The 27,197-nt window shown below is 27.4% G+C and overlaps 2 protein-coding genes across 2 annotated transcripts in view; one reads left to right on the forward strand and one right to left on the reverse strand.

Moving 5' to 3' along the window:
- Positions 1–529: 529 nt before the first annotated feature.
- Positions 530–22,073, reverse strand: LOC112596374 (nose resistant to fluoxetine protein 6-like). Its single transcript, XM_025342020.1, has 13 exons — positions 21,462–22,073; positions 11,998–12,179; positions 10,720–10,901; positions 10,342–10,580; positions 9,054–9,227; positions 8,852–8,945; positions 8,628–8,777; positions 5,142–5,307; positions 4,992–5,071; positions 4,627–4,722; positions 4,270–4,399; positions 2,332–2,649; positions 530–757 (listed from the first exon to the last, which is right to left on the reverse strand). Exons 1-13 carry the CDS (start codon positions 22,027–22,029, stop codon positions 593–595), a joined length of 2,544 nt encoding a protein of 847 aa, XP_025197805.1. The 5' UTR covers positions 22,030–22,073; the 3' UTR covers positions 530–592.
- A 2,450-nt stretch (positions 22,074–24,523) lies between these two features.
- LOC112596456 (protein PF14_0175-like) overlaps positions 24,524–27,197 on the forward strand; it is an 8,681-nt gene continuing 6,007 nt past the window's right edge. The window contains exons 1-6 of the mRNA XM_025342143.1: positions 24,524–24,901; positions 25,422–25,532; positions 26,171–26,266; positions 26,361–26,481; positions 26,566–26,636; positions 26,698–27,197. The exon at positions 26,698–27,197 is cut by the window's right edge and continues 1,078 nt beyond it. Coding sequence (XP_025197928.1) covers positions 24,809–24,901; positions 25,422–25,532; positions 26,171–26,266; positions 26,361–26,481; positions 26,566–26,636; positions 26,698–27,197 — 992 coding nt within the window. The 5' untranslated portion in view covers positions 24,524–24,808. The remainder of the gene's footprint in view (positions 24,902–25,421; positions 25,533–26,170; positions 26,267–26,360; positions 26,482–26,565; positions 26,637–26,697) is intronic.

Here is a 27,197-nt window from a genome sequence, read left to right on the forward strand (position 1 = left end):
TAATAATAAAAATGTGTTAGTTTAAAAAACTAATGACAGGTTCTATCATATACTTATTTAGCTATAGCTTATAATTGGAATAAACCGTGTTTAAAGAAAAGTAGATCCATAAAAACTTGTGGAATTTATTCAAAAAATGTTATTTGTAATTTGTAAAAACATTTGTTAATTCTACAGTCATTAGATGACAAAATTATCATTGCCCCTAGGAAATTCTCAATTGTATTATATCTTCATTTATTCTAACTCTAATGGCTGTAATATCACTAACGACAAACTTATAAGAGTGGAAAATATGTAATAGTTTGAAAACTTTATTTTCAGTAACTTCGAAGTAACAGCATCAAAGTAGAGTCAATGTGTAGTCTAAGATTTATCGAATAGAATTTTGCAATAATTTATTCATATTCTTATGAAACAATACATTATAGTAATGTTTCGGGTGGTAAAAAATAAACATTAAATAATTTTTTGGAAAATATTTATAATTTACATTATAATATCTTTATTAATATTAGAAAATAATTTAATATAAACTATACTTAAAGATCTTTAGACAAATTTTATACTGTTATTATAACAGTTTTCAGTGTTACGAGTCTTGTAATTCGGAACTGTTTTTTTCCATCGAGGTTTTCTTCCTCCGCGGTGGCGTCAACATAATTTTGAGCAGGTTCACCACGGGTGCTTCAAATGTGAGAGAAATAAAGAAAGACAACAAGAAAGACGCTACTGCGTTGCCAAAGTACAATATCATCTGGAAAATATAAGCAATTAGTAAACACACATTGGTCGATTAAAAAGTCATTTTTGTTTTGTCGTCAACGGTTAGATGACAAAAACATAAACTATTTTCTAACAAATCGATAGAGTATAGTGTGGAAAGGGTGAAAAGTAAGTTATGCCTATCGTAAATGACGTTTGAGGCACAACCTGCATATAACAGCTACATATTATCAGAAACTGAAATTGCCATCCTACGCACATATTATTTTTTTTCACGCCTCCGCCGTCTCCGAAATTACCTCTAACGATATACGGTAATCTATTATGAACTGTTTTTGCCATTCACTATGTATACATTTATCAAACTATTTAATAGAACAGCACGAGACTCACCCAATAACCAGTTAGTATTTTATGTATTCAACAAAACTTATCGATGTATTCATGATATATATTTATCTGATTTGGATGATAACTTTTAGAAAATTTAATTTTCGGCGTAGGCGTCATAAATAATGCGCTACGTTACAGTATTGTATAGTTTTGGTTCACGTTTTTTAACAATTTATTGTATAAATTAATGTGCAATAATGAATTATTGTTACTTTCTCCGTTTGTACATATATACATTTTTAGCAATAAAATATTTATATTTTTATTGATAAGATATGTTTGATAATGACAACTATAATTATTATTAAACACAAATCAATTGTCACTAAGAATGTTTCGTAAAAACAATAACAATAATACTATACTAATTTCTTTTATTATTTTCTATATACTAAATCATATATGTGTCATAGCAATTAAATTTACCTGCACCTATAAACATCACACACGTCATATACACACATTCACACAATCAAAATCACAATCATAACTATTCTGTATAATAAAATTACATCCAAGACTCACCTGTGAGATATCTAAAAGAATTTTATTTCCGTTTTTATTCAGAATTCATTAATGGCCGTTCGTTAGTGTTCTCAGGCAAAATCACGTGATTGTTACTTCAACGATGTATAAATCTCTTATTCTCCAGCTCACCATGAAACATTGTACTTTCTTTGATCGCCCGCATTACACGCACATACCGCAGTTATGTATTTATGTTGTTTTATGCAATATTACTATAATGTACCTACTACAGTTATACGTTCGAAGTTAATCACTAATTAAATAATATCTAGTGACATTAGTGAAAGTATACACACACGATTGTTATCAACGTCGTCGTAATAATAGGTAAACAAATGCTTGTGATTTGAAAAAGAAAAAATCTAACCTACATATGATAATACGATTGAAGCGTTTTCATTATTAGTAAGAGTGGATTTTAAAAATATAATATTTTACTCTTAAATTTGATCACCCACCCGTTTGTAACGTAGTAAATTAAACTCGTTACGGGGTTTTAAGACAATGAAAATTTTAAATTGTTATACTTTTTTTTTTTTTTATGTCAAATTATAGTTAAATTTAAACACTTATATTTCAGGAGGAGGTGGATGTAAACAATGCGGTGAGACATTCTTCAAAATGCTGCTAGGTTATATGTTACAGCGATAGCCAATAAGTATTGTATCCGCTGAATGCACTTACCGTGATCAGATTGTGCAGGTGCAACGGGCCGTCCATTTGGAAGTTGGTCATGGTCATGATAATGGGATGGACAAGATAGGCACAGTACGTCAGACGGCTAAGAGGTTGGAGTAGGCGACATGATAGCGCCGAGTTGACACAACCCCCGTGACCGGTGCAGCAGGCGATCACGATCCAAGCGAGCGCAGCACCCCAAGCTGAATGACCGACGGATGCATACAGGGCGGAACCGGCTAGGTCCAAGTGCACTACGTGAAGTCCGTACACCAGGTACGCCAAGCTGAACAGCGACAGGAACCAGCCCACGGCAACCGTTAACTATGAAACGATATTATAATAATATAGACAATGGACATATGATATAGGTGTGCAAACGATAATAATAAATTTCAAAAGTCGATGAGTGGATAAAAACATAAGGGTAATTTTTTGAAAATCGTTTTTATCATACAAATTTTCATAACGTAATATACGTCATTACAGTAAAATATTTAGTCAGATTAATCATTATTTTCAGGGATACGAGATTAACGAAAGCGAATGTTTATATCTATTACAATTTACAGTATTACCCCAAAAAATTATGGAAAATATCACTTAACACTTTTATTCATTCGAACCATCATTATTTGTCTATAATAATTATTACACGTTTACAAGATTTAACTATTTCGTTTAATTGGTTTGTTTAATTTAGCTCCTTAGTTCTTATAAGATTGTGTTGGAGGCACAAAGTTATGTACTATATAAGTTAAATATGATAAACAATTAAATTAATAATCAATTTTATGTATTTTATTACACATAGATAACATGACAAGTATTCAATATTTTGAACTTTTGACTAAAAAATATTATATTGATTATAAATTTTACACTAAAAGTTGTTTTTTATACACTTTTAAGTAATTGTATAATTTTATCACAATTTTTAATGTTGAATTTTCTTTTATTTATTTTCTTACACACAAACAACGATTTAATATTAAAATTTCGAAAAAATGCCAATAACTAAATAATATATAAATATAGATGAATGGTTTATATCGGCTTACTTTTCAATTATTCACGCATGTTCACTTAGCGATCGTTAAAATATACCGAAAATGGGATAATTTATAATTAATAGATATATATTATGTTATATAATTTTTATATAATTACATCACTACTTATACTTGTTTTATTTGAACAAAAAAAAAACTATGATTTTCAAAACATACCTAATCGTACACACATAAAAATTAATATTAATTTATTCACTGAGACGTTACACCATTATAATGTTTTTAAATCAACTGAAATATGAACTGATTTTAATGATAACTAAATAAATATTAAATTTAATTTATATACTTTTATAATTTCTAAAATAGTATAATATACTATTAATTAATATAATATGCTTAAGTTATTCTAGCTTTTAAACATAAAAATAATATCCCTATCAGTGTAAAAGTAAATTCTTAAAAAACAGCATACATACAATTATATTATACATTTTTATTTATAATTGGCTTAATTTAAAAAATAAAATGCATTATTTAAAAAAGAAAAATTAAATACAACTGTAGCTGTTTACTGATGCCTTAATTAGATTAAAGTTATAATTATTTATCTAAGTAGGTAATTATATGCAGTTATCCAAAGTTAAATATTTTAATTAAAATGTAATTATTAAGCCTTCGGCAATTTTCCGAAATAAACAATTGATTTGTTTTACTGTTATTGATTATAATTTTCAATGCAAATATGATAACAATAAAAATAATTTCAAATTAAATTTAACTATATTAACGACTCAGCAACTATTGTGACCCATTTCACAACTTTTTTTATAAAAAAAAAATTAAAAGACACATTATGATAAGATACGAACCTAAACACGTTTTATTTTGAAATATATTTAAGTTTTTATAGCCATGAATTTATACTTACGAAAGACATTTTTAATTTGCATTTAGTAACAAACAAAAACCATCCAGCGAACATGCCGCACAAATATGGTCCAAGTCTTGACCATGGTTTATCATAAAGTTGATCAAATAATCCAAATGGTTCCTCTATCCTTTAAAAAAAATTCTATTTTATTATAAATATTATAAAGAGAGGTAAAAAATGATTTTCACATTTAATATAATAATTTAATAAATTATTTTTACTTATTATTTCTTTTTTTTAATAATTTGTTTTATTATTTATTGAACGACATTAGCTGAATAAAATCAACAAACTTTCAGTATTGGCTATATGTTTATAAAACAACTTAAAATTGAATATTTTGTAACTTTTTACCTTGCTCTAAAATTGTAATGTACTGCAATAAATATTGTGACGACCCATGATCCAATTAAGAACGCCACCAATCCAATAACTGCTCCTTTAAAATGTCTATAATAAAAATAATAATAATTGACTTATGTATAGCAACACTTTACAATTTTATTTCAATTCTATTCAATTATCTAAAAACAAAATGTCTCTTGTATACGTTTAGTCGTAATGCATTCATGTTTTGTGTAACTATGAAATTCTCTTTGGGGCCAAATATTTGACAATGCATTTTTAATTCAATAGTACCTTTGTGACCATTATATATATTTTGTATATGTTCATAATACAATAAAATCATATTTTAAGGTCAATGATTAATTATTTACCTGGCAGAAACAAGTAGTAGTATGACTGCTAAAACATAAAATTGCGTGTCGTTGGACATATACCAACTCCACAACATGCACTGTAAAAAACGTAAAATGTTTGAAATGACTAATGCCCAATGAATAGATAAATAATAAATAGATAATCACCATTTCGCTTCTGGGATATAAGCTGTTTATGTAAAGCATATTTCTCCACCAATAATTAGCGCAACTTATGTGGTTGTTGTTCTCTGGTTCAAAGACGGAAATGTTTCGAAGCCATCGGCTAGACACCTCCGCCATTAAAAGAACGACCATGTACGCTGGCGTCAATCTAAAAAATTAGTATGTAAGTACATTACAATTTGTATATAAACATGATTAGAATTTAATTTATTTCGTGTTTATTAAATATAGTTAAAATAATAAATTTTAAACAATCAAATAAACGAATATTTTATATTCTAATAACTATTTTTAGATGGTCTTACAAATTAATTTAAAAACACTCTAATCAGTAATATTATATTTTAACTAGATTTAATGTTCAAAAAAGTTAATGAAGCTGAAGCATCATTGCTGAATTTAACATAAAATTAAAAGTTAAGTAGGTAAAAGTATTAAGAATAAAATTTAAATGGATAATCTTAAAAGTATGTAAAATAGTTATGTGCAGTAATTATTAGTATTTATTACTTAGTAAGAACTATTTTAGAGTAATAAATATTTTTTAATTTGTATTTTTAATTAGAAAAGAAAATAGGAAAACGATTAATATAAAGACCACTTTAATTTCATAATTTATTTCTCCACGACAATGTAATAAAAATGATGATTTACTCTTTTTATCTGGTATGCTTTTCGGAATGAAAAACGAAAGTCGTCCTAAACTTTCACACGTGTATTATAAAAATCGAACACTGGAAGACCACTTAAAATAAGCATGTGACAATTTATTGTGACTAAAGAAAATAACAAAAAAAAAACCCCAAAATTACACACTAAAACTTATAACCATGCTATAGTGCTATGCAACTAGTTTCTTTAAAAATTTCTGTAATTTGATGATAATTTTTCACTTACGTAAAAATACTTAATCATACAGAAGCATATTTTGTCTTTGACATTTCTAAATGTCGCGTACTTATCAGGCATAATTGTCTATCATGGTTTTCGACTATTATCAATTCTGATTTATCATCGTATCATAAAGTAAGTTACTGTGTGGAGTCACTGTTCATACTTAAAAAGTAAAAAGAGGATTCTCAGAAAAAAAGGAGATGATTATATATATATTTTTTTTTTGTCGACCAAATTCTCAATATTATGCAAAAAATAAAAAAGTATCCACCATAGTCAGAATGACGCTATAAACCATTCATTCATAAACTTACCATTATTTTATGAATAATACCAATACGTGTTACAGTTAGTACTTTTAATTTATTTATATGTGTTTATACATATTGTTATGATACTCGCTGCACACAGAATACACGATATTAATGAACGCTCCGTGATTACAACTGTGAGTCTTTTCAATAAAGATATGTTGATAGTATCGTTTTTTCTTCATAACAATAGAAATTATATACGTTTAATTATGTTTTATAACAGTTTAAACGCACGAAAATACTATACGTACACAAAATATGATTAAAATGTTGTCTGCTTTCACTATAATATTAACTTTAATTATCAAATAGTTTTTTTTCTTTTGAACAACTGTTGATGAACGGGAGAGACATAATGGTATTACAAACTTAGCAAAACGCGTTTTATTTTTTGTAAAAAAATTGAATGAAAACTCGTTACTCCTGATTGTCTTCATAGTATATATTCAATTATATAATATAATGATTTTGTATACATAGTTTATGACTATTATGAAACGCGTATTGTAATAAAATATTAGTTTTGAAATCTTATAATATCTACTGCTATTATACTTAAGCAATTATTTAAATCATTAAATGTAAAATAAGTTTTTGAAAATGAAATGCATTCGTTTATATTGAATTAATAGAGTGCACTAATGAGCAACCTTTATCAAACTAGAAAACTACAAACAGTTTTGATTCAATTTGTATACACGTTAAGACACAACCTAAATATTAATAAGGCGATCAGAGGAGAATAAATAATTTTCTTGTTTTTGCGATCTATCTATAGCGCGTGTTGTGCCTATAAACGGAAGACACGTGTGTAAATTGCTTATGTGACATCAACTAGCTTACACATACTATAAACTTATTCATTTTTACGCAATATCTTATTATAACGTTTAGTTGAGATATAAGAAAGATAGAAAAAAATCTCAAAAATAACTTGAACGCACTTGAACTCGTTGCATATTGACGTTCAAGTAAAAGTAGGTCCTTGCAAAACACTGTTCCGATTTAACAAGAGTTACCGTCCAAGTTTGCTGCAAGTACACTCACATCATCTATTATTCGGATTAATTTTAACATTGAAATCTCGTGTTATTTACGGTCAACTGTTTCTAACGAATTTTAACATAACCGCGAAATTATAGTAATCAGACATCCAGACTTACCTACTGCTTATGTGATAATATTTCCTATCATTATTTTATCGTAGGTATTTTATTTTCTGTAGGTCAATAAAATCAAATCTAACGACATTATACGAGTATTACGACATAATAATATAATATAACCAATATGCTGGTTACACACATTTCGGGTTTATGTACTAAAAACGTAATAATTTCCCGTCGGTAGGCTCGTGTATTAGTCAATTTTTAAATAGCTGTACCTGCAGTATAATATTATTACAATCATAAAGCATGGTCAGCAACGTATACGATCTTAACGCAATGTTATTAACTATAGCTTTACTATCACTATCTAAGTAATATTTGAACTATAATTATTATTATACAATTTGTGTCAGACGTCTAATTAATAGTGTTTTTTATTCCTAGCGCTGAACACATATTTTGTTATTGCAATGATTTATTAATTTTATGAAATTAGTGTGTGCAATGATAGAAAATTGACGTTAAGTGTAAATCGACCTAGTCCAACTGCTAATCGAGACATAACGCATGATTTTTTTTATTCGTATTCATAATACCTAGGTATTATTATCGTCTCAGCTCAAATTTAATGTAAAATATTATTTTTCTCATTACATTTCATGGACAATTTATTGTAATTATATATTCAATTTATATTACGAAAATTATTTTAGATAGTAATATAATTTTGAAACATTATAAAATAAAATAAAACTTATTTATATTTTATTAAGTTAAGGACATACATTTGGATAAAAATATTGTCTTATCGTGTTTTTAAACGTGCTCGTAAGTTGTTTGGATTTGTTCGTTCAAAACTAAATAAATGCATTAAGATATCTATCTATCAAATGATAATTTATTACTTGTCTGAAGAAAAATTAACTTTTAATTACTAACTAGTTATTGAATGTTAAGATTATAAGAATAGTAAATGAGATATTAATTATAGGTATAAATAATTATATCAATCAATAGTTATCTTACCAAATTGGAGATACATTAACATTCAAATTTAAAATTTACTCCCCAAATTGTAATTAAATAGATATTTGATTAAAAAATATATATATATTTATTGCTTATTATACTAGTTATTTTTATAAAATTACCTGATAAATCTATATCCCAGCAGTTTTAAAAATTTAATCGTATCATTTTTCAGAATAGAAGAACTACATTTCGGAGTTCGAGATACAGCTATTTCTGGTCCATCTTTTTTGTTGGTCGTCTTGTAATACAAATAAGTAACCAATAGACCACTGCGAACAAACAAATATGTCGGCAACGTAAAATTAGAAATTATTGCAATTTTTATTATTGCTATTTATTTTACCTGATAAAAAAGAAAGTATCTACTGAAAATGTTGCGTTGCTCACTGTTTGAAACATAAAGTTCCTCTCAGTCAATGTCCGTAATGTCTTGTTTTCTACGTTCATATTAAAACAAAATAATAATATATTGTTAATCATTAGTTTTCGATGTCATCATTTAAATCCATTTATCATTTATGCATTTATACAAACGTTGAACTAACCTGCGATTGAAAACACTTGTAAATACGTGTGTACCATTATAACCCACGCCAAACTTAAAAATCGAAGTCCGTGTACACAAGTCAACGATTCAGATGGCGCTGGTCCGCAATGTAAAATTTTTCGGCCATTACTTACAGCCGAAAAAGCCAATATAATTTGTTCGTTGCGACTAACTATACAAAACAAAGTCATGTAGCATGAATGTAAAATGTAATGAAATATAAAGTTATAAAAAAATTAATTTAATCTATAATGTAAGCATAGATTATATTATATGAATTGTTAAGCATTTTCATTTGTAAATACAATTGAAAATCTACACCAGAAAATATTTTATTTACCACAAATTATGCATTAATAGATTTTCCATCGTGTATTAAATATGTTAGGATAAAAAGTGATTATCTAGAACTGTAGAAAACAGTTTTTATGTAATCAGCAACCTAACTTATGAAATTAGGTACCAACTCATAGTATTTAAGTACAATAAAAACAATGCAGCAGCAGAAAAATAAGAAATTATAATCGTAGGTACATTATCTTTTAGTTTACATGGATATAATATATTTGTATACAAAGAAATAAGAATATGTTCGAATGGAATGTTTTGGTTTAAGATAGACAATATAAGTGCGCCTATCTACTGAAAAAATACAGTCAACTTTAACTTATTGGATTTAACAATAAGTCTTAAACATGTCTTAAATATTCAATACAATTCAATCACAGTTTTCAGATATATTTTTATAGATTCAATGTATACTCGTATACCATTTCTAGTAGTCTAACGAATATTAATTATCAAAAAATGAACAAACAAATAAAATAAACAATAACGAAATTGAACAAAATAATAAATTAACTTTTAAATTGGCTTATTATTAATAATAACAAAGCATAGGAAAAATGTTTATAGAATATTAATTATCATTTTGAAGGACAATTTATTGAATCAGTAAAATTATTCATAACTGAATATTTAGTTAAAAATATTTTAACAGTGTTAATTCTTTATTACAACTGGTATAGTTATTTATTTAATGTTTTTAATATCTTATGGAATCATTAGTCGTGAGTCTAATCTTTAAACGCATTTACATTTTTTTCAAATACACCTGTAATAGTTTTATTGATCGAAAACTTGATTAAATTTCCAAATAAGTAAGAAAAAAATAATTCAATTACTTTCATTTTAAATATTAATTTTTTAATTCATCACAAACGTAATATTTTAGTAATTTATTATAGTAAATATTATATGTTTGTTAATTTATTTATATATTTTACCTTTAAATAACATGTCTTGGTCTGATAACGTTTCACCACCATTTCCGCAATCTTTCATATTATGCATCTTTTCAATAGCATGCATTTTGTCCAATGTAAATTCCACTTTAGAATCACTTTCATTATTGTTACCTTGATCTATACGCCTTTTTTTTAATTCTCTTACTTTTCGACGTTCTAATATCATTTCATATACTGATCCTATCACTGTCAATAAAGATACTATCCCAACAACAAACCTGAAACCCATGAAAAACAAACTATTAAAAATAATATCAAATATTTATGAATAACAATCTATATTTTCGAAATGAATATAATAATATTAGATGTTTTTCAAGTGAATATTAAATTTAAAATCCAGTTATCTTCACTTACAATAATATTTGAAATTTAATATCCGACCACAACCTGTATGTACCTGGAACAATTCTAACATTGAGCACACTATAACTGCGATAATTAGATCCACTATCATCCTTGGTAACATTAACCATATTTTGCACATCCGTAGAACTGCAATCTTTTGGCATACACAAACCAAGTGAAATCAATCTAGTCTATAAAAACAAATATTTTTTGTTACCATAATATAATTTTAAATAAGCATTAAATATTCTATGAGACATTATAATAATTGTTTGTAATTGAAACGCCTTTATATATTTTATTTAAATGTATATACTCGTACATTATATCCATCGTTAATACCACATTTTTTTTTTTATCCAAATATTTATGATAAGTTAAATAGTTAATTACGACGGGGCATAATGTACTTAAAAAACTTTATCTATGCAAATCAATAAACAATCTTAGCCATTAGCCCATCAATTTTAGTATCGATAAAAATGAAAATAAATAAATAAAAATCTGAATGTTATAATACACAAAACTCATAAATGGAGTTTGAAAATAATGAAATGTGAAATATTCAATATGAAAATTATATGCAGTAAAATTTTTTTTAAAAAAAACTCAAGTTTTTGAAATTGTGTACATTTGCTACTTGGTTTATATATTATTATTAAAATAAAATTAGACTAAGATTATCATCAACAAATAGTTGACTATCGTAATTATTGTGCTTTCTCTGATAAATGATAATTTATCATTTTGAAAATGTTGACAACCTACAGCCTTATGACCTTTGAGTTTTGACATTTTTGTATATTTTATATAAACTATCGTGTTGTAATATTTTTATCTATTATCATCACATGACTCTTGTTTTTATTTACATATATATATATATATATATATATATGATATATACATACTATAATTTTTCATTTATGTCCGTGACAGCACATCCTACTAAATCATCGTTTGCCCCAACGTATTATAATGAATAATAATATACAACACGCGTTAACAATATAATAATATGTACCTAAATGGCGTGTATAACACCATTTGGATTAAACTGTTAGTCTATGGTTTTACTCGTTAGTCAGATGTCAAATCTTATTATATAATTTAATGGGTATATAGGTACCTACCTAAAATCATAAACTCATAATAACTGCACAAATTCTATAGGTATATTACAAAGTATGATACAACTTGCACTATCTTATTATTCTAATATAGTAATACGTATGTTGTATTATATATTGCTAATTATTATTAGACGACATAGTTGCAGGTACTTACTTTAGGGGTTAATTGATCATGTAATTTTATTGCCAATTTCGCAACATAGAATTCAGCTTCAAACGGCGGCACATATTGATTGGTCGCTTTGTTCTGTAATTCCTTGCAGAGAGTATGAGACCCCAACCAAAAATCATTACCGAAAAACAGCTGTGACGAATAACGTCCACTAGCGTCGGCCACTGAAAAAAAAAGTGTACTGTTATTATTTTGCTCTAAATATATATATAATTTAAACATATGTTATAAAAGCAAAATATTAAAGAGGAAAATTTTGTAATTGGAAAACATATGCTGACTATTGAATATTGATGTACTTAACTAAACTGATGTACAAACTATGAAAGAACTACATTATATTAAAATAATCCAAAACAATAAATTTAACTTCTTGTCATTGTAAGAATTGAAACAATTAAATTGGGATTTTATTCATTTGAAAACCTGCTGAATTTTTCATCAAATTAATTTTTTCTTGCATTTGCGAATTTTTTTTTTTGTCAACCAACGGAAGTATAATACAGGATTTGGGTGGCCCAAATACTTTCTTTTCACATTTAGTTTTTTTCCTTCTCTTATTAGATCTATCGTGAAAGTGGTTAAACTGGTCAAGAAATCGAGACCTTGGTTGGTCATGTATGAATAGCATAGCATGTATGCTTCCCCGCGATAATTTCGATTTATTTTCAAGGTTACCCGATTGAAGAAGTTATCGTCTACTTGTTAAAAATAAATTTTGTGTCTAATAAATATAGAATATTAGTAATTTTCATGTTCGATGATATCAAAAATGGTACAGTTGTTATTGAGAACAAAATTCATTTAAAAAATAGAAAAAATATTTACGTTGCTCTATGGTGAAACTTCGACGATTACGAGAGTCGTTGTAATATAAACGTGGAGTGGCTAATTTTTTCTGGACTTGAACAAATAACAAACATCTTTTACGGAGAAAAAAAAACACTTTCTTTTTTCTCACATGCTATGTTTACAATAAATTGCAGAATGTACTATGACTATTATTATTTAATTAGTAAACTTATATGATTCATAAAACACTTTCCAACAATTTTTTTTATTAAATTTTAAATGAATAATATTTTATATGGCCTTTCTTTAACTTAAAATAAATATAATGACAGAAATTTGAAAATTAAAATTTTATATTACATGTATATATTATACATATTATACGGTATGGTATGTTTGTATTTTCTTGGACATAAAAATAATTCTTTTTTTAATTAAAAAAAATAATATATTTTATTTTTGTTTCTATATATTTTCATAAAATCGAGTGGATACAAGTTATTATGGTGGTTATATTAATTATTATTCAAATGCGATTAAATTGGTTTATCACAGGCTTTGAAAATATTTTGAATGTCCGTGATGGGTGTCAAAAGAAATGACAGATACAAAAATAATTTTTTAAACCATCAAGTCTTTATAAACTTAATGATTAGTAGACACATATATTAAAAAATTGTTTGTAGAATCCAGAATTAATCGATGATATACTATGTAGTCAAGAAGGCAACTAAAATATTTTTTCTAGAATATTACCAGTTTAGAAATATATTTTGAAAAACGTCAAGTTGAGGATTTATTATTGATTATTAAGATTTTTTTAGTTCAGAGATGATGCTGTTTGTGCGTCGTAGTATTTTAAAATTAAAATAAACAACTAGTTGAAAAATGCTGTTATATACCTTCAACCTCTTATAAAATTTTATTATTATGTTTTGAATTTTCACATAATTATAATTAGGTAACAAATAACTTACAAATTATTTGATTGGTGTAATCTGTAAGTTAGTACACTAAGATAATGAAACTTAAATAGATATCTACTATCGATTAACCTAATAAATATGTTTATATTTGGAATAAAACGTGATAATCACTTGGAATCGCGTCATAAATATATTACTTATAATTTATTATAAGTTAGATATATTAATTGCATTGCATTTTAATTTGTAGAAATCATTTATTGAGTAACAATTATGAGACATAGTAAACCTATATAGTTAGAACAATAATCCATAAATTATAGTGAAAACGCATCATACATAACTTTATTATTAATAGTATACTAATGCAGGTCAAGTTAATGAAATATAGTTGGTAATCTACTAAAATGTAAATATTTATATAAGAGTCATATTACTACTTGCATAAGTTCTCAAAATCATCAAAATGCTAACAAACGTTATGTAATATTTGAAGCACAAAACTATATTAGGTACGCACTACGCACACATACTTATAGGTAGGTAAAATATATTATAATCGGTAGCCATTAAGTAGTAATACTCATTAGCGTGACTACAAAATGTGTAAGGCGAGTCTCCTATAATCTTTTTCAGAACCAAATGAGCTTCTGACGTTATTAATTATTTAATATATTATATTGCCTCATATATTTAATTTATAAAGATTTATTATTTTAAATGTATGTATATATTATATAATATATACAGTTTCGTAAACATGATGGGAGGGATTAAGATATCAAATCTACTTGGTTTTTTTTGTGTTTCAATCGTTATTATTTTTAATACATATTTTCTATAATTTCGTATCATATCAAAATTATTCAAAATTGTTTTTAATGTGTATACGATGATTATCCCTTACTTATAAGTTTTTCGGCAGAAGATGATTGTAAACTACTAAAGACTACCTACCAATTTTAGTCTACACACAACTTTAGTAACATTATAATGTATAATGCCGTTTATACAACGCGTAAGTGCCGATGTATAATACCTACATAATATATTAGTGACAACGGCATTTCCTCATTATTCGTACACTGCAGTCAAAAAAGATATGTAGCCAATAACTAGCACTTTAATAGCACGTCACTCGATGTCTATGTGGTATTATATTATTATAATAGTATATTATATATCAGTTGACACTTGACACGATATTATAACGTACGCATTTTACGGGTATTTAAAAGCAGTGTTATGAGGAGACAGCTTCTACGAACAACACTCGATCTACACGTGTGTAAAAAACCAAAATAATAACAAATGACAATAACACCGCGAACGCGTAAAGTGATTTATTAAATTAATTTTTCCTCATGTTCGTAAAATAATAATAAATCGTCTAAAAATGTTTTTCAGCGAAGAAAAAATTTATCGTATACAGAAAACGGGCGCGGAGGTTCGCGGACCACTCATAGAAAGCCGCGTGACTTTACCGTTTCTTGCGATCTTATACATTTCGATAATGCGCTAATGATTGTCTATATACACGTGTTAATATTACAAGTGCACGGTGATATCGGTGTGTCAAATCGACAAATTATCAACGGTGTACATTTTTTTCCATATTTTTTTTTCTCACTCTTTATAATATCACCAACAAAATTTCCACCGCGCATTTGATTCGCGTATTATATACTAATAACAATAATAAAACAAAATATATACACAGTATATACATAATGATTCCGCATACCGGAAATAGTAATAATAATTTAATAGTCAGTATTACTCGCTTATAATATACATATATAGATACGAACGCGCTTATATTCTGTTTCATCGTCGATATAATATCTCGTGCTTGTCTACGAGTAATCTCCACCAGATATCTATCGGATATCCGTATTGTGTGAACCTCACATAGATCGATTGACGTCATATTTTACTTTCCGACAGATCTTAAAACGGACATCGTCAAAAAACATTCGCTATCGCACGACAACGCGAGCAAGTCATACAATTATAGTTTCACGGTCTGCACGCGTCCCGTTAACTAAAAAAGGTATATATCTACTTTACTAAGGCCTTTATTTACTTTCTTAAAATTTCAATGAAGTTTAATAAATATTAATAATATTTGTTACTTGCTTCACTGTGATATCGAGGATAACTTTGACAGCAATTATTATCCATGATTTTATTCGATTTTTTATAAGGTCACTATAATTCTTAATTTTATACCTCTGTAGGTGCAACATTAGAACAGTAGCCTATTATTACTAATAAAATGTTCGCGCTCCATTTCCATAATATTGAAATATAAATCATTTTCAGTCAAAATTCAAGATAATTCGTATTTTAAAATCAGGTATTACCAATTAGTTTTTCTTTTTCGATTTTGCAAGATTTACATAATAAATTCAATTTTTGAAAACGTGTTTAAAGATATTCTCATAAACCCGTGAAGGTATAATGAAATAAATAATACGTTTTTAATGATAATTTACGGTAAATTAATAATGTCAATTATCTTATCTATAGAAATTGCAAAACTGCAGAAGAAAGTAACGAAATTTAAAAAAAAAATTCAACTCACAGTACTATGAATAATTAAAAATTTTGTGAATACGATTTTATTATTATTAATTATAAATTATTATCATCGCATCGTCGAGGAGACACTAAAAACATCAACGCATTTATTTCATTCGTGTAGCTCGAATGTAGCCGAATTCAATTAAAAATAATGTTTATGGATTATGAATCACTCTGCAAACCGGTTCTGGAGAAGAGTCGTCGGACTTGGTTATTTTTATAGTAAAATGTTAATCTAAAATAATATTCCTAGCAACGCTTTCATCGGACAGTCGCCACATCCTCGTCGGTTTCTCGTTTCAAAACTAGACACGGCGTTTGGTTTTTTTGAAATTTTGTTCATAGATAATAACTAAACATTGACGAGAATAAACTGACGAAAAAACGAGTGGTTAGAGGTAGTTAATAATAAAATAATAATATGATGTTATTATAAGGATTGATAACCGTTTCTTACCCGACAAAAATAATTGTTATTATCTATACTCGTAACATGCGTACTCGTGGTTCTGCATCGATATCCGAACGATGAAACACGCTGGTCGTACCTATCATAGTGTACATACTATATAGTAGTATTATATAATAAACAACTGACGACCAGCGACTATTTCGTTTACTAGACGTATTATTATTATAATAATATTATATTATTGCATTAAATTGATATTTATTATTATTTCACAGTACGATTGATTGTCAGGTCACCGAATATTGTGCTGACGCCAGAATAGCAAAAACACAGCATTTTCGTATTCAATATTATGATAATTTTATTCCTAATATTTTACGGATGCCTCTTTTAACGTATGTGTATAATATTATTATTATTATATTATACCTATTGGACAGCGTTTTCGGACGTGTAACGAATAATATTGACGATTGCATCAAGCCCCCGTGAAAGTGATGAACGCCGATTATGATTTATACTTTCCATTCGAGTTGCAATAATAATATAACGTTTAAACAGCCACTATACTATACGGGGATTAGAAATGTACATATATTATTATCGATGTGGCGATTGTTATTACATAGTGTGACTATTATTCATAAATTATTATTATTATTAGTATTAGTAGTAGTAGTAGTAGTAGTTATAACTTGTATTGATTACATTAATTCAATAACAAATTTTGTATTATTATGGATTTTGTTAGACGATGATTACATCGCATCTCACAAATGTTTCTAGTTGAATCTTAATAGTTTTTGACAACATGCATTTTGGGCTTTCGTCTGTATGTACTTTGTACCTACTTTATAATATGAATATTTTTAAATTTTTTTTGCTACATGGCTAAGACGACAAGAAAATCGAAATTATTATATACACCTCCGGACCATGAAAACATTCTTAGCAATTTTTCGAAGCTCTGAAGCGAATGATTATAAATATGAAATTTATCTATATAGCTATAAAGCTATACAAATTATACACTACGTAGGTACGTTCTTTGCATTTTCGGTGTGATTTAATAATAATTTTGGAACTTAAAAAAACAATAGATTTCTATTGAATTTTATTTAAGAAATTTATTAATCATCACTGGTGTTTAATTACAAATTTCATATTTTTATTTAAATTTATTTCAAATGCCTCTAGGTCATCTGGGCATCTAGGCAATCTGATCAAAATTATAAAACTGCTCAGTTTCTTTAATACCTAGTCCAGGTAGAATTTTGTAATCATAAAATAATATATAGGTACTAGTAATAAGATTTTATTATGTAATGTATTTATCTATGTTATGTGCATAAATATTTTTTTTTAATTGATATAGATTTTGAAATATATTATAAACAGTCATTTTTTGACAGTCGATGTATTATTTGCTTTAAATTGTTTTTAAAATTCCTTTAAAAAAAAAATAGTTAATCAATTCAATATCATTAACGATTATTAATATATACACATTACACACATATTATTAAATTACATGCATTGTTCGTCGTTAAAATATTTTCTTAGTATACAATGTATATTATTTTTATTTTATAGCACGTTCTATTGAAATTGGAGAAGAAATAAATCATGCGGTTTCTCTTAATTCAAAACAAACATATAAACACACACACACACACACACACATATATATATATATATTAGACAAACAAACAAATGTTGACCACAGTTTAAATAACATATCTTAAGGCATAACTGTCACCAGAAAACCGCACTCATTCGAGTATATAAAATAAATATGTTATGGCCATTTAGTGTTGTTTGAAAACGTGAGTTCTCTCGTAGTCTTTTAAATCATTTCCGAAATCAGTTTAGAAAGTTTTTATGAGCCGCATTCAAACTCTACCAAATTATCTGATGAAAATAAATCAAAAGTTTGATCAAGCAAATTTAAAAAAATTTAAAAAAATTTTAATAAACATAATAGCAAAATTAATTTGTTCATTTTCTCTGTCTTCGTATTAATTAACACTGCACGATTGATTCGTTTAACTTGAAATAATTTTCTTTCATTTATGTAACCACTGTTTATAATTAACATTTTTTTAAACTATGTACCACTCACTTATTACTCTAATTTGTACAACGCAACGTAATGCAATAATTGACCATTTAAAAAAATTTTAATGAACTTTCTTCGGGATATTTTCAATTTTAACATTGTTAACAATATACGATTCTCATTATTGTACATAATATGTACAAAAGGTTATAATAAAACAAAAGTAAATCAACTAAAAAAATGTTGACAAACATAAATCGGAAGTTTAGAAAATTGGTATTTTTAATTGTTTTTATTACTGACACACAATTATTAGCATCACAAGATTCAATGGAAAGTACCGTTGAACACAGAGTTTCTCGTTCAAGGTAGTCCGACTGGTTTTTTCGCATTTATTCAGGGCGTCATAAATGTATACATTATTGTCTTTACATAGTTTTACTTTCTTCTTAGGTTTGAATATACATACTTTGAGGTTTATTTAATATATCATATATTTATGGGGTACATCAAATTCTCCTGCACACGTAATAAATTTTACTTAACACTTTTTTACATGTATTTATAAACCTATATATGGTACAAGTATGTGTTTATAATAAGTAATTAAGCTTGGAGTATATGAAAAATTGAGCCATTTAAATGTGAACGAAATATTTTATTGACATTGGCATTATATTTGAAGGACCGTGTACAAGTATAAATTTTGACTATAGTATAGGTAACTACTATGTTTAAGTAGGTATACTAAATCCACATATCAAGTCAAGTGTTTTATACATGTAATAAGATAGTGAAAATATTTTCAAGTATGTGCCTATTATTATGTAAATTATGTAAAGAAATTATATTATCAAGTTGTAAATATTTGTTAATAAACATAACTGTTCACCATATGATTTGTTTAAATATGGAGAATTCCAAAGTATTTCAATACGAATTACAATTTTTTATGTATGTATAATTGACTAGCTTTAGATGCATAAAACATTTGCGAATCAAAACGATTTCAATATTGTTTTATGAAATCATTAAAATAACCTAAATGTCTTTTCGTTATCAACTAAGATCAATTAAAATGATTAATAATAATTTTTGATGTGACTAAAAATGAGAGAAATATAACGTGAATATCTATTGAATAATAAAATGTATAAAACGAATTTACACAATACGGTGGTACCTATATACACACTTTGAATAACACGATATTTCTATGTAGATAATAGAAATAGGCCATTTCAAATTTCCGTAACAAACCATTGAGCCTTGAGATATTATGTAAATGTTTAATATTTACTTATATATTAATACGGTTACAGACGATAAGTGTCCAAACTTTCTCGTAACATGCAATTTTATTCATAAATTGGCAGTTGTATTGCCAATACAATTATTAAGAAACGAAAAAATTTGTTTGTTACAGGGTGAAGATGTATTCTACTTAATAAAACAATTGCAGTGATTATAACGTCAATAAGACTTTTACTAAAACATACACAAGTTCTTATGCATAAAAAAAAAAATAGCTCCGCAAGAATAGTTTGTTGAAAAAATACGTGATTGTTTAAATATTACGGTAAAATGTTAAAATTGTAAAAATCACTTAAACTTTTGATAGTTGTAATAATAGGTACGCATAATATTATACGCACTACATACCTAAACGTTACACGAATTTTGTTATTAATGAGTAGACAGTAAACACTTCTCATCGTAATTTGTGTTTTTAGTAAGTTTAACAATTATGAACATTGAAATAACGAACAACATATTATAGTTTATCTTAGATGTACCTATTCTAAGTATAAGACACTTCGAGAATGAAGTAAATCGTGAAATTTATCTACGGTAAGTTATGTTTATATAGCTCTAGTAGTGTTAAATTTACTGTGCATAAAGAAGAGGAAATAAACGGATAACATCTTTCTACACATTTTTCCCGACACGAAAATTTATTGTTATGCATTTATGAAACATTTAGACCGCGTCGTCATACTACCTAAACAAATTACAGCCATATTTGGTTTTATTCTAACCAAAGCTTAATGATCTTTTGGTAATTTAAATATCATAATATTATATTTCAATAATGTTTCCGTGATTCCATGATTTCGTCTTATTACATCGATAATTGGGTTCAAATCTTTAACAACTTAAATAAAATCACATTTAAAGTAATATTTTATAACTAGTTAATTACTATGTATCAGTTATATTTATTTTTTGAGATTGAAAACCCAAATTTGGAATACACTTGTAATTATAAAGCCAAAATTTAACCATATCCTCGTTTTTGAGCAAATATACCTGCCAAATAATATCGCGCGTAAATAACTTCTTTTTATTTATTTTTTTTTTTTTTTGAGTTGTTGCAATTTTGAACTGAGGCAACAACGTAATACATCATATCACAAGATGTACTAAATACCAAAATACTAAACACTTATTGATCTTAAAAATCACCTCTACTACTACTATTACTATACGTACAACAATATAAGATAATATCAGACGTGGTAACGTCCTGCTCTGAGCAAATAGGCGATCCTCGGGATAATAAGGTATGTGCCGGTAACCACGGCGGTCTTGGCGTGTTTTCGCGTTATCACAAGTCGCGCGTGTAAATATATAATAGGTAATACGATTCGATGTCTGATGCGACACTCACTTTTAGCCGCCCAAAACGATCCCCGGCTCAGCGCTTCCAGGTAAGTCTTCATGACGTCCCGGCACTCGACGGACAGCTTAGACGCGGCTGGAAGTTGGAGTGGGTTCCACCGGTGCGGGTTGTACACGTTCAACAGCCACTCCAGGTCGGAAGTGTTGGGCACGCCGTTGGTCGCTGTGTCGTTGACCGCCGTCCTCGCCGCGACCGTGCCAGTCGCCTTTGCCGCGTCCGTGCCCGTCGCCTTTGCCGCGTCCGTGCCCGTCGCCGCGGCCATCATCATCACCATGGCCGACATCGCGTCCACCGCCTTGGTCGTCCTGTACACTTTCTGTATGTTGGTGGCTCCCGACTTGCCGGTTGACGTGTGATCGGCCGGCGACATGTCCGGGGACGACGGCGACAGAGGCGGCGGCCGAGCGGTCAGCTCGTCCGGCCCCATAGACATGTCATCGGAGAACATCATCGCTGCCGCGTCCGAATCTTGACCGGCCGCTAACACGAAACAACACGTAACCGCCAACGCCACTACCGTCACCACCGCCGACATCGCTGATGCTGTTTTTGCCATCTTTTCGATGGTTGCGTACCGGACACCCGAACGCTTCTGCAAACTCAGTTCGGTCAGTCGTCGCGGTCGTCACGTGTTCCTCTACTCCCACCCTGAGTCATCGCCGCCGCCGTCGTAGTGATCTTCACGTGGGTAAGGTGGTGACGTCAGTGGTGGAGGTAGTGATGGCGGTGGTGGCGGTGGTGGTGGTGGTGGTGGTTGTTGTGGTGGTGCAGGAATAAGCCCGACACGGATGACGAACACCTTTCACCTATAAGCCGCGAGCGCGAAAGTGAAAACACCAGGCGACCGGTTGTTCGATGGTCAAGACGAAAAATTTACTATATAATTCATATTATTATTATTATCCTATTTATATAATATGTATACACGTAGAAAATTATTTTATAATGCATTACTATGTGATAGTCCAATCGAAGAAGATTCGTATCAATTTTAGTGTGATTGCATAATTTGTCTCAAACTACGTCTACCTATACTATTAAATAGATCATATAGAAGAGCGTAAACAGCGGTTTGAAATGGTTAAATTATAAACAGTTCGACGCATAAATATTGTTTAATATGTTTTGTTCTTAGTCAACACATTTGACTGTTTAGATATGCAGATCATGTTGAATTGTCTACAAAGTAGAATCGACTCCGTGATTTCTTTAAGGTTATCAAGTTGGAAAAAATGAACACTATATTTTGTAATTCAAAGTTATACAGCCTATTATTTAAACCTAAAAACTGTATTTTCAACCCATTTTTATCCAAATTCAAATCGTAAATAAAACATCTAATGATTATAAAACATACACTTTTAATACTACTATTGTTTAAATATGTAAAAGTTAAATCCAAATAATTTAGCTACATCACCAACGGTTGGCCATATTTACAATGTATTTCTTCTAATATCTTACTTCTATTTCAATAATCAATATCATCAGTATTTAGTAGATACCTAATTTTTATGAATGTCTGCTTATTTGAATAATTATTGTGAACTTAAATATAGGCAATTTGAAACTATTTTAATATTAATAAAAATTAAACAATTTACTCAACATAATACATTTTTGGGTTTTTTAGAATAAAATGTAGGAACAAATAACACAACATTTTTTTTATCTTTAAATAACAAACACATTCTGTATTTTATTAAATTTAAAAATTTAGTTTTGAAGGAATATTGTATAGGCAATTTTACGTAATATTTTTGAAATTCCCAAGCAAACCATCACATATAATAATGGTGCGTAGGAAGGAGGTTCATTACGATAAATTGGTTTTTAATTTAAGTGATGAATCATCTGCAGTGGATTGCTTTGAAACATTTGGGAAAATGACATTAAAGTCAGATTTAGAAATCAATATCAGAAAGAATATATTTGGAGAGTTATACCTAATAAAAATAGTCACTGATGTAGGTATCCCACATTTTATAATTTAAGTGGAAAATATCAAAACAAAACTGATTGATCATTAAAATTTAATTTAATCAAAAATAAGAGTAATAATATAATTATGGTATTAAAATTAATATTTGACATGTCTAAAATACTAGAATAATAAGTATTATTTTATGTGTTAAGTTTTTTTAGTAATATTTTTAAACTTTTAAACACGCACATATGCATATAAAACTGATTAACTTAAGGAAATTAATATTGAATTTGATAGATAAGTAAAAATGACAAATTACATACCATTTATATAGTTTGATTGAAGTTGAAATTTTGAATTCGGGGTACCAGGTTTACAACAGCCCAGCATTTGAAAAAGAAGATACTAAAATGAAGGTTAAGACTTTGGTTACAAATTCTGATTTTGCGTTTAGAAGTTATTACAAATTGGTAACTAATTAAAAAAAAAATTAATATTTTACTCTCGGGGTGCCAGACTGACGAACCTAAAACAAAAACTGTTTTAAAAATCAAAAATATTATAAACAAACTAAAACATAAATAAAATATGATAAAAGATAATAAATTGAAGAATGAATGTTTTATGTAAACAGTATTTTAGTATATTAGGTACATTCAAGTTGGATCCACAATACTTTTATAATGGCATTTAAAATAAAATAAAAAACTGAAAAATTGTTAATATTTTTAATCAAAAACTCAATTTTTAAATATCTACTTAATATATAATATCATACAATGTTATTGTTTTAAAATTTAAAATTAATGTTTAGGTATTAAAAAAATTGTAATTATTATTATTAATTAGATATTATATAGATACGTTGAGACATTTTTTTAAAATGTTTATTGTTTACGATTATTAGTTTTAAATCATAGGTATCGTCAAGATCAAAAAATTGTAGAAAATGTCAAAAACAATATAATTATAAACCTAGATGGCGCTGTAATATATATTTCTCTCAAATTTTTAAATTATTTTTTAACGAAATGAACGGCTGCTTATCATGATGCTCTATCTAACATTTAAACCGCGGATTTACAATCAAAACAAAAGTCATAATAATATTATCACTTGACGTTGTGGGTTTAGTTTTAGTGCTTAGTTTTTATTTATTTATTTAAAAAAATGATTTTAATAAATTAATAAACATTGACACACTGTAGTCTGTATACAATATGCTGATGAATTTAATGTACAGTTGTTTGGCAATAGCAACTAATAGTTCGTAATAATTGCAAGTCTGTGAAATGTTTTGTGTAATGAAAGTTACTGGATACCTAACTTACAGGACTTGCATCTAAACCGTTTTTACCCTTCAAAATTTTTTAATCAAAAAAATAACAATTTTAATACAGCAACAACTATGGACACAGACGTGGATTCCGATTGGATATCCACACAAGCCATTGTAAGTACTGATATCCAACTGGACAACGGACAAGAAAAAATTAATGATGTAAGTACCACATACCTATACCTATATTTTAATTATATTTAATGGTGGGATAGTGAGGTGGAAGCATATTGTACAATACTTTTTTTGTAAGTAGTAAATTGAGTTCATATTTGGAAGTATTGTCAATGCAATTCCCTCTTTCATGCTGCTACATTTAGCGTAACGTTATAAGTTTATTTACCCATTTTACTATAATATATACAGATTGTACAATTTCTAGTTTCTATAATTTTCAATTGAAAAAAAAAATAAAGAAGTTAATTTATTAATACCATATTTTTATATTATTTTAACCAGTTCCTAATACTTACAATATTATAATTCATTAGAATTGTTAATATTTTTTAATATTTATTAATATGTTTGAAAAAAAAAACTAAATATATTAGTCTAATTACTTACTTACCAGTTTTAAATAGTTTAAGTATAGATGAATTTTAAATGTATGTATAATATAATTCTTTCTATGGTAAATAACAACTTGTTTATTTTAAATTCACCTATTTTTACTTTTGATTAGTATGGATGCATTGTCTTAAATGATATGGTTGATAATGGACGTTACCTATTAAAAGATGGTGATAATACAATTGGACGACATCCCTTAAATGATATATACATTGAACACCCGGTAAGAATAATCTTGTTTTGAATTTTGGTCAATTACCACTTGTTTGTTTTTTGGGATATTTGATAATTCTAATCCATAATTTATTAGAATGATCATGAGATGGCTTTATGTTAAACTTTGTTTTTAAATTTTATTAAGATCAAATTATGAGGAATTATTTATTATATTTTTAATCCTTAAGTGTTAAAATTAAGCATTTAATAGACTTTGAATCGATAATAGATTTGAAATCTTAAAATGTGTTTTTATTTTAGATCTCAAGAACTTTTCATTTATTTTTTTGAAAAATGTAAATAATATTAATATTTAAAAACATAAATATTTTTATAAATGAAACTCTTTATAAAACTTACAAATTATTTTTAGTTAATATCAAAGTATATTTAAAAATTATTTTTAAGTAGGATTTAAATAAAACAAAATAATGAAGAAACCAAACTCATTTTCAAAATATATTTGTTGCAATTAGATAAATCAGTAGAATTCAGTTTGTTGGAAATAAAACAGGTTTTTTACCATTATAGACATTCATTTTAAATTCCTTAAAGTTTTATTTAAAATGCCCTTCAACCTAGTGGTAATTGACAAATTATGTATTTGTTCAAACTAATATTGTTATATCATTTCATATTTATTAGTCAGTATCGATGCACCATGCTGTTGTTCAATGTGATTCTGATGGTGTTGTTCTACTAGATAAAGGAAGTTTAAATAAAACAAAACTTAATAAGAAAAACCTAAAAATTTATGTTGATAATTTATACTTTGTGCCTACAGTTTGATATAAATATTTTCTACATTTGGTATCAATACATTTTTAGAAAAAACTTAAGGAAAGATGTTGCTTATTTTCTTGAAGAAAATGCTTTATTGATGTTTGGTGAAGTTCAAGCCAATTATTTCATAAATGGAGAATCTAATGCAATTACAAATGATAAAAAGTTAATAAGTAATTATTGAAAAAAGTTGATAATGCATAAATATAAATTATAATTTAAATGTATTTTTATTTCTGCAATGTTTATATTTCTAGCAGCTGATAGCACTTCTGTACATAAAACAATTCAAAATGATGGGCTTTCCTTATCAAAATTGTCTGATACAGTAAGATTGTATGTTTTATTATTTCAGTAATCCAATTACTTAATTTATTTAATCTTTTCAGATCAATACTTCAACATCTTTTAGAACAGACACACCTAGTAGAATTACTGATTGTAATGTGTCCTTAATAGTTAAAAATAGTTCTACATCTAAGATAGAAAAAAAAGTTCTTCAAACCATTACTGCATCTGAATGTGCTATAAATAATCTTAATGATATACATGCTGAATTAAATTCTTCAAGCCCCAGTGATGAATATTTATTAGAGGCTCTTAGTCAAGTAGAAACAATGCAAAATAACATACATTCTAATAAAACACTTCATAATTTATCAAGTAAGGATACTTCTATAATGAGTTCAACAGAATCTTTGTCCAAGATAACACGAGAAGAAACTCCTAGTCCTGTAATGGAGCTCGGAAGTTTATTAGAAACCACAAACAATGTACCCAAAAGTATATTTCAATCTCCTAACAAAATAAATACAGAATTAATTCGAGAAGATACTCCTAGTCCTGTAATGGATCTCAGAAGTTCATTAGAAACTACAAATAATGTACC

The sequence above is a fragment of the Melanaphis sacchari genome, unplaced genomic scaffold, assembly GCF_002803265.2.
Source record: "Melanaphis sacchari strain LSU unplaced genomic scaffold, SCAv2.0 Contig31_pilon_pilon, whole genome shotgun sequence".
NCBI lineage: Eukaryota > Metazoa > Arthropoda > Insecta > Hemiptera > Aphididae > Melanaphis > Melanaphis sacchari.